We start from the raw sequence: 15,701 nt of genomic DNA, 5'->3' as shown, positions 1-15,701 counted from the left end.
TGATCCTAGGAGCTCTGTTGTCCGGGGCTTTATGCCCCTGGTAGGGCCACCCAAGGCAAACTGGTCCTAGGTGAGGGATGAGACAAAGAGCGGTTAAACAAACCTCCTATGAAGAAAAACCATTTTGGACGGCGTTTTCCCTTGCCCGGACGCGGGTCACCGGGGCCCCACTCTGGAGCCAGGCCTGGAGGTGGGGCTCGATGGCGAGCGCCTGGTGGCCGGGCCTGCACCCATGGGGCTCGGCCGGGCACAGCCCGAAGAGGCAACGTGGGTCCCCCTTCCCATGGGCTCACCACCTATGGGAGGGGCCAAGGAGGTCGGGTGCAGTGTGAGTTGGGTGGTGGCCGAAGGCAGGGACCTTGGCGGTCCGATCCTCGGCTACAGAAACTGGCTCTTGGGACGTGGAATGTCACCTCTCTGAAGGGGAAGGAGCCTGAGCTAGTGCGCGAAGTTGAGAGGTTCCGGCTAGATATAGTCGGGCTCACCTCGACGCACAGCTTGGACTCTGGAACCAATCTCCTTGAGAGGGGCTGGACTCTCTACCACTCTGGAGTTGCCCCCGGTGAGAGGCGCCGAGCAGGTGTGGGTATACTTATTGCCCCCCAACTTGGAGCCTGTACATTGGGGTTTACCCCGGTGGACGAGAGGGTAGCCTCCCTTCGCCTTCGGGTGGGGGGACGGGTCCTAACTGTTGTTTGTGCGTATGCACCGAACAGCAGTTCGGAGTACCCACCCTTTTTGGAGTCCCTGGAGGGGGTGTTAGAGGGCATACCTTCTGGGGACTCCCTCGTTCTGCTGGGAGACTTCAATGCTCACGTGGGCAATGACAGTGAGACCTGGAAGGGCGTGATTGGGAGGAATGACCCCCTGATCTGAACCCGAGCGGTGTTTTGTTATTGGACTTCTGTGCTCGTCACGGATTGTCCATAACGAACACCATGTTCAAGCATAGGGGTGTTCATATGTGCACTTGGCACCAGGACACCCTAGGCCTCAGTTCGATGATCGACTTTGTGGTCGTGTCGTCGGACTTGCGGCCACATGTCTTGGACACTCGGGTGAAGAGAGGGGCGGAGCTGTCAACTGATCACCACCTGGTGGTGAGTTGGCTTCGATGGTGGGGGAGGATGCCGGTCAGGCGTGGTAGGCCCAAACGTGTTGTGAGGGTCTGCTGGGAACGTCTGGCAGAGCCCCCTGTCAGAAGTAGCTTCAACTCCCACCTCTGGCAGAACTTCGACCACATTCCGAGGGAGGTGGGGGACATTGAGTCCGAATGGGCCATGTTCCGTGCCTCTATTGTTGAGGCAGCTGACCGGAGCTGTGGCCGTAAGGTGGTCGGTGCCTGTCGTGGCGGCAATCCCCGAACCCGCTGGTGGACACCGGCGGTGAAGGATGCCGTCAAGCTGAAGAAGGAGTCCTACAGGACCCTTTTGTCCTGTGGGACCCCGGAGGCAGCTGATAGGTACCGGCAGGCCAAGCGGAATGCGGCTTTGGTGGTTGCTGAGGCAAAAACTCGGGCGTGGGAGGAGTTTGGGGAGGCCATGGAGAATGACTTTCGGACGGCTTCGAGGAGATTCTGGTCCACCATCCGGCGTCTCAGGAAGGGGAAGCAGTGCAGTGTCAACACTGTATATGGTGGGGATGGTGCGCTGCTGACCTCGACTCGGGACGTTGTGGGTCGATGGGGGGAATACTTCGAAGACTTCCTCAATCCCATTAACATGCCTTCCAATGAGGAAGCAGAGCCTGGGGACTCAGAGGTGGGCTCCCCCATCTCTGGGACTGAGGTCACCGAGGTGGTCAAAAAACTCCTTGGTGGCAGGGCCCCGGGGGTGGATGAGATACGCCCGGAGTTCCTCAAGGCTCTGGATGTTGTAGGACTGTCTTGGCTGACACGCCTCTGCAACATCGCATGGACATCAGGGACAGTGCCTCTGGATTGGCAGACCGGGGTGGTGGTCCCCCTCTTTAAGAAGGGGGATCGGAGGGTGTGTTCCAACTACAGAGGGATCACACTCCTCAGCCTCCCTGGAAAAGTCTATTCAGGGGTCCTGGAGAGGAGGGTCCGTCGGATAGTCGAGCCTCGGATTCAGGAGGAACAGTGTGGTTTTCGTCCTGGTCGCGGAACAGTGGACCAGCTCTATACCCTTAGCAGGGTCCTGGAGGGTGCATGGGAGTTTGCCCAACCAGTCTACATGTGTTTTGTGGACTTAGAAAAGGCATTCGACCGTGTCCCTCGGGGAATCCTGTGGGGGGTACTCCGAGAGTATGGGGTACCGGCCCCCCTGATAAGGGCTGTTCAGTCCCTGTACGATCAGTGCCAGAGCTTGGTCCGCATTGCCGGCAGTAAGTCGAACCCGTTTCCAGTGAGAGTTGGACTCCGCCAGGGCTGCCCTTTGTCACCGATTCTGTTCATAACTTTTATGGACAGAATTTCTAGGCGCAGCCAGGGTGTTGAGGGGGTCCGGTTTGGTGGGCTCAGGATTGGGTCACTGCTTTTTGCAGATGATGTTGTCCTGTTTGCTTCATCAGGCCGTGATCTTCAGCTCTCTCTGGATCGGTTCGCAGCCGAGTGTGAAGCGGCTGGGATGAGAATCAGCACCTCCAAATCCGAGACCATGGTCCTCAACCGGAAAAGGGTGGAGTGCCCTCTCAGGGTTGGTAGCGAGATCCTGCCCCAAGTGGAGGAGTTCAAGTATCTCGGGGTCTTGTTCACGAGTGAGGGAAGAATGGAGCGTGAGATCGACAGGCGGATCGGTGCGGCATCCGCAGTAATGCGGGCGTTGCATCGGTCTGTCGTGGTGAAAAAGGAGCTGAGCCGCAAGGCGAAGCTCTCAATTTACCAGTCGATCTATGTTCCTACCCTCACCTATGGTCATGAGCTATGGGTAGTGACCGAAAGAACGAGATCGCGAATACAAGCGGCTGAAATGAGTTTCCTCCGCAGGGTGTCTGGGCTTTCCCTTAAAGATAGGGTGAGAAGCTCAGTCATCCGGGAGGGGCTCAGAGTAGAGCCGCTGCTCCTCCGCATCGAGAGGAGTCAGATGAGGTGGCTCGGGCATCTGATCAGGATGCCTCCTGGACGCCTCCCTGGTGAGGTGTTCCAGGCACGTCCAACCGGGAGGAGGCCCCGGGGAAGACCCAGGACACGCTGGAGGGACTATGTCTCTCGACTGGCCTGGGAACGCCTTGGGATTCTCCCGGAAGAGCTAGAAGAAGTGGCCGGGGAGAGGGAAGTCTGGGCATCTCTGCTCAAGCTGCTGCCCCCGCGACCCGACCTCGGATAAGCGGGAGACAATGGATGGATGGACACCTTTATCCAAGGTGACTCACAACTTTTATGATACAATTGGTTACATTTCTTTTTGGTTCTGAAATTGGAGCACAGGCAGGTCAAGTGACTTGCTCACGGTCACACAATGGTGTCAGTAGTGAAATTAATTAATTCAAGAGCTACTGTAGTGTAACTTGATGATGAAGGTTTGCAGTGCTACTCATTTGTTTAGGAACAACAATCTATGCTCATAATACTGGGCCCTCAAGCTATGTTTTAACATGCGCTAACTTCTATCCATTACAAAGTCCTCGATTGCACAAGGAAGAAGCTACATTACTCTGCTGCTGAACATATGCACAAACTCATTAAAAGACCAAACACTCCAGGCTGGCTTGTAGTTAATGCATAAAAAACAAAGCCTTGGATATTCTGCAATAAAATCAATTTACATGAAACATTACAATAGTCAGCTTCACACACATAAACCAGGGCATTAGTGGGCAAGTGTTTATTTTAGTTGGGTTTATTTTTACATGTATTAAGATGACCCATCCATTTGCAAGGTCAATAACATACACGTAAGACAGTGCCAAGTAGAGGGAGAGAATCCTGGGAACTGCACACATTTTCTGTGGTCACTGATGTCAAATTGTCTTTGTTTTTTTCTAGAAGAAAATGGGTATCAGTTTCCGTGCAAAATTAATTTCTAAACAATATCCTCAACTCACAAAGACACATTTAAGAAGGAAATAAAACATTTAATGACAACCTGAAAAATTAGGAAATAAAACATTAGATGACAACCTGAAAAATTAACAGGATCAAATATGAAGTAGCCAGATTTGAATACAATTATATTCATTGCTGTTTCCAACAGGTTCTGTGGCGGATGCCCCGACCATGGATGGACCGGGATAGAGAGTATTTTCAAGACCATTTCTCCCTCGGACCAGCAGAGGGCAGCTCCCTTGGCTTCCAACAGGGCAACAGATCATGACCACGGAAGCTCAACCCTGCTGGGGCCCAAGACCACCACCAGGGGGCACCTGGACGCTTGCAGGGCCCTAATTGGCAGCACTTCTGCCATACCTGGAACTGCTGCCGGAAGAAGCACGTTGGGCACTTGGAATCCTTCTGTGAGCCCTATAAAAGGACCCAGTCACCACCACTCAATGGCTTGAGTCGGGAGGAAGTGGATGAAGCTTGGAAAGGAGGAGTGGAGGGGAAGGACTGGCTGGAGAGAGAAGGGACTGTGTTGTGCGGAGCAGAGAAAAGCACTCCCTAACTGTAGATAAACTGTGTGTGCTGTGTGGACCTAACCTGTGTCCTGCTGTCTGTGCTGGGGTTAGAACGGCTGTACGAGTCCGGGCATCACAGTGCTTAAATAAATTGTGTCGTATGCACAATTTCCAAATTATTAATTTCAACTTTCACTGCTATTCCCATTTATTACCAACAGAAACAGCTCAGAGCTCCTCTCTGATTGTTTGTAGAAAAGCACTTCCACTTACATCTGAGAATCTGTCATACTGGTGAACAATACTGTGTCTAGGAGAAACCAGTCTGAATAATTTCCTATCCAGCTTTGACAGACATGCAGAACCTGTTCAATTTCCAGGCATTTTTCACATAGTTAGTTAATACTGTAAACTTGCAAACAAACCTAACTAATTTCTGAAAACTCTCAAGTATGTATATCTTTAAATTCTAGGGATAGCCTACACTTGTGAAAAAAATTTTTTTATTTCCTGAAAAAAAATTAAAAGTTTTTAGCATGTGATCATCATTATAATAATATTTCTATTACTATTTTGCTGTTAAAAATGTATCTGAGACTTACACTGATATTTGGATCCAACATCGATTTGCACCAGGTTACCGATTCCACAGTACAGGGTCTCATTGTCTCTGTGCGGCCGTGGTAAAAACGGCGAGTGGTTGCAGTCTCATAGCAACAGCCAGGACTTAGAAGAATAAAAACAAAATAAAATTACAGAGGAATTAACACTCTTTCAATTTTACAATTCTAACTAACATTAAACAAGTAAAGTACTACCAAAATAGCTGAAGTGCTTAAATTCCTGACTTACTGTCCATGGTACCGGTAATAAGCAAGTTGTAACGCCAGCTGGAAAAACGTGTCAGGGTGAAACTTCCTTTGTTTAACTGCAGCTTTGCCAAAATCAGTAAAAGTGTAGGATGCTACCTGCAGGTCTTGACCCTGTAAGAGATACAATCATACTGTACGTACCTTACAAGCCAAGCACAGCTTAAGAAAGATTTTCAACATGAGCAAAAAAAGTACATAATTCTTCTCCTCTAAAAAAATGTCATGTCTGAAATTAAATAATGGCAAAATTACTAACTGTGTTTGAAACAAGTTACCAATCGTAAAGTCTCGACTGTATTTTTTAGGTTTAAATGACAGGATGAGTGATAATGACTGGTAACACCTAAACATAAAAGTGTTTGAACAGTTTAAAGGATAAGCTCAAAATTTTTTCCAGGTGAAGTCATTTCTTCACAAGCATGGTATTTATTAATTTGTTCTAAAGTGAAGTGTTTTTTAAAACTCCTAAAAATATAGTTTTCTTGCACATTTGTGAGAAAAATTTTAGTTAGTTATAGAGGTAGCATAGTTTGCAAATAAAGTGTTTTGGAGTGCAGTGTACATTCAAAGAAATACATAACATTTGTTTTAGAGAAGAGCATGAAGAGACGGCTGAAGTGGTTAAGTTAACAAACAGAATGTTCCAGGGGATGGTTAAAAAAATTGGCTGATGTCATGGTCTTTTATGTACCCAGTCAGACTTGACAGTGGTCATGTACACAGAAAGGTAAGAGCTGAATTTAAGAAATATGGAGAAGAACAAGAATGCAGTAGAATGAGACTTTTATTTTGGGTTATGTAAGCTGATTATACTCTCTGTTGAAAACATCTCATGTCTTTTAACCAATCAGAGTAAATGTCAGGATTAATTCAGCCACTGGTATTTAAATTCAATCACCAATAAGTATGAGACTCTCTCTTTGACCTGTGACCACTGTGATAGAGTGTATCCCTCTTTATTAAGAGAAATTAAAGACAGAATGAATAAGCTTCCTCCTGCCTGGTTCTTCAGGTTTATTATTATTTATTTATATTGCTTAAGAGGTCCTAGTTGAGGACAAAATGTCTTTCTTTATTTCCAATTTATTTCTTCCACAGCTTACAATTGGGATGAAGAATACCATGGTTCATACCTGAATGAAAAGATTTCGTGCCTTCTGTATTTATGAAGAATCCTTGTGATAATGAAAGGAAACTACACAAAATTATTTTATCACAAATTCTTAAAACTATTTTTCTAGGTAAGAATACATTTCCTTTTTGCATGTCTGATCACAGCTGCCATCGTTAATCTTACTTTTCCTTCTACAGTTCTGTTTCTTCAGCAGTTACGTTCTGCTATGGCTTGCAATAACAGAAAGATGCACCCTCAAATCATATGATTATTATTTTTTTAAATGGCACAGACTTGTCACTGGTTACATTCTGTGTTATTTTCCTTAGCATAAAGAGAGAAATTCATGCTGAGTGGCATCATAGTGAAAATAGCACATAAGAGTTTCATTGTACTTTGTACAAATAACAAAAATTCTGAAGTGATCTGATTACACAATATTACATATCTGCATGTCACAGTTTCCACAGCGTGTTAAAAAAAATATTAAGAAAATGAATACAGCAGTGTGTGACAGAGAGGACCGAAATGCCATAAACTAATTATTGACTTTTCTTATTCATCATAAATTACTCTTGCTAAAGATATGGTAATGAAATAATAAAGGAAAAAATTTACATGCAAAACTTGTCCAAACCTTGGCGCTGTGAGGCAGAAATGACACCTCTCACTACCTGGAGAAGCTGGCACAAGACAGGAGTGTCGGTGGGTTTGGTGGGGCAGGGTGCAAACATGCACAGCATTTTGAGAGCATTTCAGAAGTTTCTCCTCACTGCTACAGTCCATCGGTCACAATGCATGGCCGTTTGTGACTTATGGATGTGAAATTTGGCCTTGAGTTAGCTCACAGAGCTGAGGGAAAGAGCAGTATATGGGTAGCCTTTGACCCCAGGTAAGCATAGTGAGCCAGGGCCAGGTGGTGTGCATGAGTTGGCAGAAGGACAAACCAGCTGAGAGTGTGTGTCACCGCTGAACATCTGGACCATTTGATGGCGGTGGCTGGCGAAGAAACCCAAAATGGGAGGAGTGGCGGCTCTGTGGTTTAATTCCCATTACTGCCAGGAGTGATCCTAGTCATTTGGGCACTTGAGCAAGGCCCTTAACCTGAAAACTTGCTCCGGAGCACTGCACAATAGATGACCCCGCGCTCTAACCCCCAAAAAGGTCATGCAATAAGACAATTTCCCCTTGGGGATTAACAAAGTATATCATCATCATCATCATCAATGTTTGATAATGCTGTTCAATTTCCTGTCCTTCACATATCATTTTAATGTGTGGCTATAACCATTCAAAATGAAAAAAAAAAATTGCAATTAAACCTAACTTTTTAATACATATTTTAATACATAACCAAAAACAGAAAACCAACATTTTAAAAGATAATCATTTGGGCAATATTCATTATTTAAGCTGAAGAGATGACTACCATTTAACATCTTGTTTGAGGATTTCAGTCATTTTACAAAATTTTACTTTAAACAGATCATTACATTTCCCTGTGACCGTAACTCTTAAATATCTTAACTGATCTAAGGCCAACATGTAAAAGTAATCCAGTTTAGTATGATGTGCAAGAGAGATGACCGAGAGTAGTATATTCTTATTCGACCAAATTTGAATCCAGGGATCCTGTAAAATTCTTCCATTAGATTAACAATAGTGAGCCTGATTCGCTTAACTAGAGTATCATATCTAAAGCAAAGAGATATACTTTTGTTTGATTCCTTCCCTTTTTAATCCTCCTTGTACAATGTACACTATTTCTGTCACACAAATAGCCACCTTGAAAGGTCGACACTGGTTTAAAATGTATACCATACATTCGTTCAGCAGTTTATCTGTGAACAGATATTGCTGGGCTCCATTTACCTTAATGAGCTTCAAACTACTTTGTTTTCCAGTCTATTTAAAAAAAACTGGATTCTTTTGTGTACTCATTATGTAATATCTAAAAGGTAAAGTCAATATTTACATTTTACCTGAGAACTTGTCACAGCACTCTGTGCCTGCACTCAGTGAAGAGTCCTATACAAAACATTGATTTGAATACATCAAACTTACCTGTTCTGTATACTGCTTTTTAGCTAAGTCAATATCAAAAAGGACTTTCTGATCCACTGTGAAGATAAGCTCTTCTGGCTGGTCGATATTTCGAATAAATTCTGAGCCCTGATATGTATGAGAGAGAGAAATCAGGATGATGCGTGGAAATTAAAAACACACCTCAAAATTTTTTCATACTTCACCTTCCATCTGCCTTCAGTTGCTACTACATTTTGATCTATGTAGTGGCACATGGTTACAAGAACCATAGCATCATATGGTGAATGCTGAAAAACAAAAAGATATTAATAATTACGCCAAACATCATTGATCAACATTCCATACATCACTCAGATAACATTTAACAAATAAAGTGTTAATTTAAATAAAGTTTACTTCAGGTAATTCTCAGAAAACTGTCTGTTTGTTCAGTTACATGCGACGTGAAGTAGATGATTAACACACAGATTCAGCTATTCGGATTGTTTGAGGAATACTGTGTTAGTTTGTGGTGTGCTGCAGTTACAAAGTTTTAATATGAGAGTGAAGGTTTTAAAAACAGTGAAAAATCACCTACACAAAACACAATTTTTAAAAAACAATAAGTTTGAAATTATTATTTGTTTTTAATAATCAACTTATGCTACCTAATTATCAGACACATTGTTATAATTCTGTTTCATTTAGTTTTAAATTTTATTGACTTTGTTATAGTCAATTTTGAATTTAGTAAACACAATTTCACTTTAAGGACAAAAATCTATATAGTGCTCATGTTGTTTATTTTAAAATGCTTATTTGTTTACTATTTTGTAAAAAAAAAAAATTATACATGGTAAAAGAAACACAGTCGTATACTAGAATCAAACCCTAACTACTAAAACAGAAGATATTTATTTATGCCACTATGTTATTTAACTGCTATGGCGCTAAACTTCTTCTTGAAAAGTAGTAAGTGAAAGAATGAAATTCATGGTGAGGTTTGTAAAGAAACTACATTATACTTTTAGCAGCAACACTGTGTACACATAAACAACATTTAGATCCTTAACTTCTTTAGATTGGCAATTCCTTATTATATTTCCAATTAAGAGGTTTCTAAAAAGTAAGCATTTTTCAAACTATGACAACAAATGCAAGTATAAAATAATAGAACGTTTTTATGAAGTACATAAACTGAATAAAGTCAGCACACACACTTCAAAACATTTTCCAAAAAACCATAGCAATTGACTTAGTGGCTATAAAAATTCCCTGTTCAATGGATTTAAAATTGTATGTGGAGAGATCAAATAAAGCAATTGTATCACTAGTAAATGATGCATCACGAGTGCCACGTCATTTTTCACAGCTGTATCAGTACAAGTGGTTGTAACAGAAACAATGCAAAACTAAAAACTTACATCACAGTTTGATCCAAAAGTACCATTCGCAAAACTAAGCATATTGTATGATTTGTCCCCCCAGCGGATCGTTGGATCACCGGTTAGGCAGGCTGAAATAATCTGTAATGAGGAAAAAGACAAGAGAACAGCCACATTTTCAAGACAATATTGGCAACATTTAGAAAAGATATGTCCTTTTCCTCTATATAGAATTATGAACTTCATGTTTTTGTGGAACACCATGTTTAACTTGAGCTAAACCATCAAGCTTATCTTTGGAGGCAGAGGTCTTAGAATGATTTACTCCAAGTAACAAATTCTGCTATCACAACACTGGGGATCCATGTGGAAACTAAACTAACAGTGACAGCAAGCAGCAAATCATTATTAAACTCAAAATTAAAATGTACAATGTATTTATTAACACTCTATAAAAGACAAAACTGTTATATATTAGTGATGTGTCGTTCGCAAACGAGCCGGCTCTAAGAGCTGATGCTTTGAAGCGAACGAGAGGAGCCGATGCCCGTCGAGCGGAGCCGAAGCTTCAGCCGCTCCTGCTCAGCTCTGTAGAAAATCCATTCGGCAGGGGTGGGACTTTACTTATATGGGCACACAGAACATTGGCTCATAATGCCGGCCTGTTCACGAACAACACATCGGACTAGGATCGTACCATTATGTGAAAGAAGGAAGGGGGGCAGACGCTCCGAAGACAGCAAGTGTTGGTACAGGCCAGGTACACAGAGCGACACTGTCGCTCTGTGTACCTGTCGCTGCGACAGACGAGGAGCCAGATTTAAATGCAAGCGCATTGTGAAGAAAAAAAGAAGAGCGAAGAAATGAGTGAAAGCCGAAAAAGAATCAGCATCTGGCTGCATTTCAGTGATATTGGAGACTGCAAAGCTAAGTGTAGAATTTGTAATATGAAAATATCCGTTAGAGCAGGGTCAACAACAAACCTGCACAGACATAAGAACCACCCACTCGTCCGTGCAACTGGAGGAGAGCGTGCCCTCTCTCCTGCCATCCACTGACCCTGGAAAAGAGCCAAGTACTTCTGCTGCAGCATCCACTGTCTTACCGAAAACTGCAGGTATAACACGGTCTTCAGTTCAAACCAAAATAAGCACATTTATTCCAAAACAAATGACGCCAAACAAACAAATAAGTGTCGACAAGAAGCTGGCTAAAATGATAGCTAGCGACTTTCAACCATTTTCCATTGTGGAGGACAGAGGATTTACAACTTTTGTACAGGCCTTAAACCCCATGTATGTCCTCCCTAGCAGAAAAACTTTGTCCCAAACAATTATTCCATAACTATATATCTGAGGATGGAGTACAACACTGTGCTTTCAGAAACCACTGCTCTGGAAAAAAGGTAGCATTTAATGACAACAGAGCTGTGGATAAGGCATTTCAAAGAATAAGTGCAGCAGCAGCAAGATGCAACCCCAGCAGCCTGTCTGCTCCTCCATCAGAGGGCCAAGAGGAAGAAATTGGAGCAGGGGCATGTTCACAGGAACCACAAGCTTCTGCTGTGTGGAGGCTCTTTGACGAAAGAGCAACAGGAGACACTGCAAGGAGAAATCCCACAACTGATGCTATGCTGGAGTTGAGGTCCTATCTTGAGGAGCCCCTCATCCAAAGAGCTGAAGACCCACCGAGCTGGTGGGAGGCCAAGGCTGCAGTCTACCCACGCCCGGTTAAGGTAATGGTAGGAAGACTTTGCATTGTCGTTACATCGGTCACCTCAGAAAGAGTCTTCTCAAAAACAGGACAAATAATCACGGAGAGGAGAAATCGCATCAGCCCATCTAAGCTGAGGCATCTGGCATTTCTGAATGCCAACCTGGCCTAAAAACTTTTATTCAAAGAGTCATAGTGTTGTGTTGTTGTTGTTGAGTTTGGCCTTTATTTAATTTGTTTGGTGTGTTTGCTGTGGAAAAAATGCATAAAAATACGTAATGTCTGAAAATAATGAATAAGAAATTACTTATACACAAACCATTCATAATTGCTTAATTAGGCTAAAATATAAGCATCCAAGTGATACCAAACGAAGAGCCATTCGGGAGCCGTAAGAGCCAGCTCTTTAAAGGGAGCCGATCCAAAAGAGCCGAAGCTTTGAAAAGAGCCGGAGTTCCCATCAATATTATAGATCAAATATACTCACCTGAGAATAATTTTCCGGTGTGGCGTATGGGCTCTCATCATCCAGAGAAAGTATAAATAAGGCACTTTGAATAGTCTCCAGAATGGAGAGGTTCTTTGGGTCAAGTTCAATGAGGTACTCACGGGTCTAACACATACACAAAAAATAAATTACATACACAAGTAAACAACAATTTTATAAATATGTGAAATGCAAAATCAGGGCTAATCAAGGAGGACATAAACTATTTATTGCTTAAGAAGGAACTGACGCCACATAATATTCTGCTTCAAGCACTCTTAAACTTGTTAAAATTCACATTTATCTTGTTCCCATCGTGTTTATTATCTACTTATGTCTGTGAAGTCGTGGGAAGCAGCACTTTTGAAGCAAGGGCTCCACATCTCATCATCAACATATCTAGTGGCAGTCTCACTAACCTTTGCCCATCGAGTGCGCTCCTCTGTAGTCAGGGCAGAAACTCCTACTCCACGGGGCCCAGTGTCACATCTCTGTCGGATATATGCAAGTTGCCTAATAAGATAATAGTAAAACTGTAAGATTTCAAGTAGTTTATACTTTTATTTTGTACAAATGTACAAGTATAAAGTCTATGACAAGCTTTTCAAGTCATTGTCTAACCTGCTTAGTCTGGAACACGGTCGCAAGGGGGTGCTGGAGCCTACCCCAGCTAGCATTGGGTGCTAGGCAGGAACAAACCCTGAACAGGGTGCCAGTCAATTGCAGGGTTAACACAAACACACACACACACACCTGGGCCAATTTAGCATTGCTAATTCACCTAATCTGTACAACTTTAGACTGTGGGAGGAAACCGGATCACCTGGAAGAAACCCACACAGACATGGGAAAAACATGTAAACACGCTGGGAGGACCTTGGAAACAAACCCAGGTTTCTTTACTGCAAGGCAGCACTGCGCCACCCTAAGCTATTTAAGTAATAAAATAGAAACAAATTACTTAACTTAAATGTTAAAATATATGGAATGATTAATGGAAGAGTTCTTCAAATATAATCTCCAGTGTGTTCTTCAAATATAGTCTCCATTGTGTTAGGGCTCATGGGATTCATCTCCAACCATTTCACGCATAAAGAATAGCACATTTATAGTATAGATAGATAGATAGATAGATAGATAGATAGATAGATAGATAGATAGATAGATAGATAGATAGATAGATAGATAGATAGATAGATAGATAGATAGATAGATAGATAGATAGATAGATAGATAGATAGATAGATAGATAGATAGATAGATAGATAGATAGATAGATAGATAGATACTTTATTAATCCCAAGGGGATTCATAATTCACAATACAATACTTTGAACATGACACAGAGACAGGCCAGTTAATCGACTTGCTTAGTTTCACTGTGGTAATGCAGCACCTGCTATTCTACTGTGCCATTAGAAGGTGTCTCTATTTCCACCCTCCTCTATTACTGATCCATCAGTAGTACTAAGTATTTGTGTCCCAATTTTTTATAGTTCAGTAGACATTATTCACAGTCCTTGGAAAAAGGTCAAATGTATAACAGCTGTCTTATTTATGTACTTGTAAACTGGAGTAGTCACTTTCCCTTAAATTTTTCTCTCCCTAGTGCTGAAAACAGTTTTGTCTATTAACATGGAGCTCAGACTGTTGTAATAAGAAGACACAATGAGAAGACGATCTGTAATTGTGAGAGGAAAGAATCAGAAGTAAAGCTGGACCAAGCTAGTTCAGTGAAGTCTTCTGAGATATCTCTAATGTGATATAATATATGAAAATTAATAACATGTGAAACAACAGCTAAAAATCAGACATATTACTATATGGAACATGCTAGTGCAATAAATTCATGTTGGAGAATGTTTTATTTTCTTTATTCATTCATTACTTCATCTTCAAACCTGATATACTCCATTACAGGTGTGCAGGATGTCATAGCCTATCACTACAGCACTGAATGAAATGCAACAAGCAACTCTGCATGGGAGGGAAGTGTTCTGGGTACCAGAATGCCTTGTGACAAAGCTGAGCGACTGACCTTGTAATTATCTTAACATGATTTGAGGATGGTTGTTTTGGACATGCAGGCAAAAAAAGGTACTGACTTGGCAACTGTTAAAAAGGGGGCCAGAGAGTCTTTTACTATTTCAGAGGATGCATTTTTCAAGAAAAGCATATGCTAAGGTGTTAGAAAGCAATCTCTGAGCAATTCAACTTTGAATTCCGGAGGAACAATTGAGTCCCGGAACAGTGGACTAAGAGTTTGTACATTAGGTGTATAGGGTTCTGCGGTGGGTTGGCACCCTGCCCGGGATTGGTTCCTGTCTTGTGCCCTGTGTTGGCTGGGATTGGCTCCAGCAGACCCCCGTGACCCTGTGTTCGGATTCAGTGGGTTGGAAAATCGATGGATGGATGGTGTATAGGGTTTGAATACATGAAGAAGGCTTACAACTACCTACTCTTAGACATATTGTTAAAGAAATGTGGTAACCACTTTTTTTGGCAAAGATTCAAAGTGGCAATATGAGTTCATCAAGGTTTCCTGTCTCCCCTGCTATCCATGATTTTTCTGCATAGGATATCAAGTGCAGCTGATGGTCAGAGATTACAGAATCTGGTGGCTTGAAATCTGAATTCCCTCCTGGAAAAGAATGGCTTCTTCCTGCACATGATGGAGCACTAACAACCCATATAAAAAAATGTATCTTTGGGTCTTGCTGATGAGTAAGAGTACAGAAGGTGTAGAAATTTGAAAATTGCTGTTGGCACAGTCCCCAACGGTGGTGGTTAAGTGGCAGACAAGTTTTTGGACAACAAGGTATTTTGGACTTTTTAGTAATATAGGCAACATTTTATAGAACAGTTTTTTATTCTGTTAAATATCTAGGATTGCAGTGTGTATACAAAACAAAATAAGTCTTACATCATTACAATCTGACTGAAATCCAGCAATGTATGTTTCAAGTACTTCTAATAGTATTAGGGATGCACCGATACCACTTTTTTGGAAAACGAGTACGAGTACGAGTACTTGCATTTCAGTACTCGCCGATACCGAGTACTTGCCGATACCGAGTACTTAATAAAAACATGATTTAAATTTACAGGTAACAGCTTTAGTCATATAATTTAACAAAAAAAACAAGAAACTCTCGTCTATCCACTGGGAGGTTAGGCTAATTAGCGACACGGGGCTAACACTGCTTGTCCAAATATCCGTGGTGAAACTAAACGCAGAGGAGGCTTGCAGTAGGCTGTGGATATGTTTTTTCACGGAGTCGTGTAGTTTAGGCAGCTCCGTGTCAGTCATGTAGCGGCGGCTTGGGATATCATATCTGGGCTCCAGAACATGGAGGAGACGCAGGAATCCCACATTTTCTACCTCCGAGAGTGGCTGGTCACTCAATGCAATGTACTCGATAACTGCCTGTGTTATTTTCACAGCACGTGGATTGTCTCTGGACATTTTCTCTCGTCTTGCAAGAGTTTGCTGCAGTGTGGGTTGTCTTGGTTTAGAAGCGTGGGTAAACTCTTTGTACTCGTTGTCGTGTTGGGATTTTAGGTGCTTGATTAAATTACTTGTGTTAAAT

The 15,701-nt window shown here is 42.5% G+C and overlaps 1 protein-coding gene across 1 annotated transcript in view; it reads right to left on the bottom strand.

Annotated features, from left to right (window-relative positions):
* crot (carnitine O-octanoyltransferase) overlaps positions 1-15,701 on the bottom strand; it is a 68,992-nt gene that overhangs the window by 18,985 nt on the left and 34,306 nt on the right. Inside the window, exons 7-13 of the mRNA XM_028817122.2 lie at positions 12,531-12,624; positions 12,112-12,237; positions 9,951-10,052; positions 8,751-8,834; positions 8,566-8,673; positions 5,368-5,498; positions 5,118-5,241 (exon numbers count right to left, since the gene is read on the bottom strand). Coding sequence (XP_028672955.2) covers positions 5,118-5,241; positions 5,368-5,498; positions 8,566-8,673; positions 8,751-8,834; positions 9,951-10,052; positions 12,112-12,237; positions 12,531-12,624 — 769 coding nt within the window. The remainder of the gene's footprint in view (positions 1-5,117; positions 5,242-5,367; positions 5,499-8,565; positions 8,674-8,750; positions 8,835-9,950; positions 10,053-12,111; positions 12,238-12,530; positions 12,625-15,701) is intronic.

Source organism: Erpetoichthys calabaricus, chromosome 13, assembly GCF_900747795.2.
Source record: "Erpetoichthys calabaricus chromosome 13, fErpCal1.3, whole genome shotgun sequence".
NCBI lineage: Eukaryota > Metazoa > Chordata > Cladistia > Polypteriformes > Polypteridae > Erpetoichthys > Erpetoichthys calabaricus.
The sequence above is the reverse complement of the archived record's forward strand: the minus strand, read 5'-3'. Positions and strand labels throughout refer to the sequence as shown.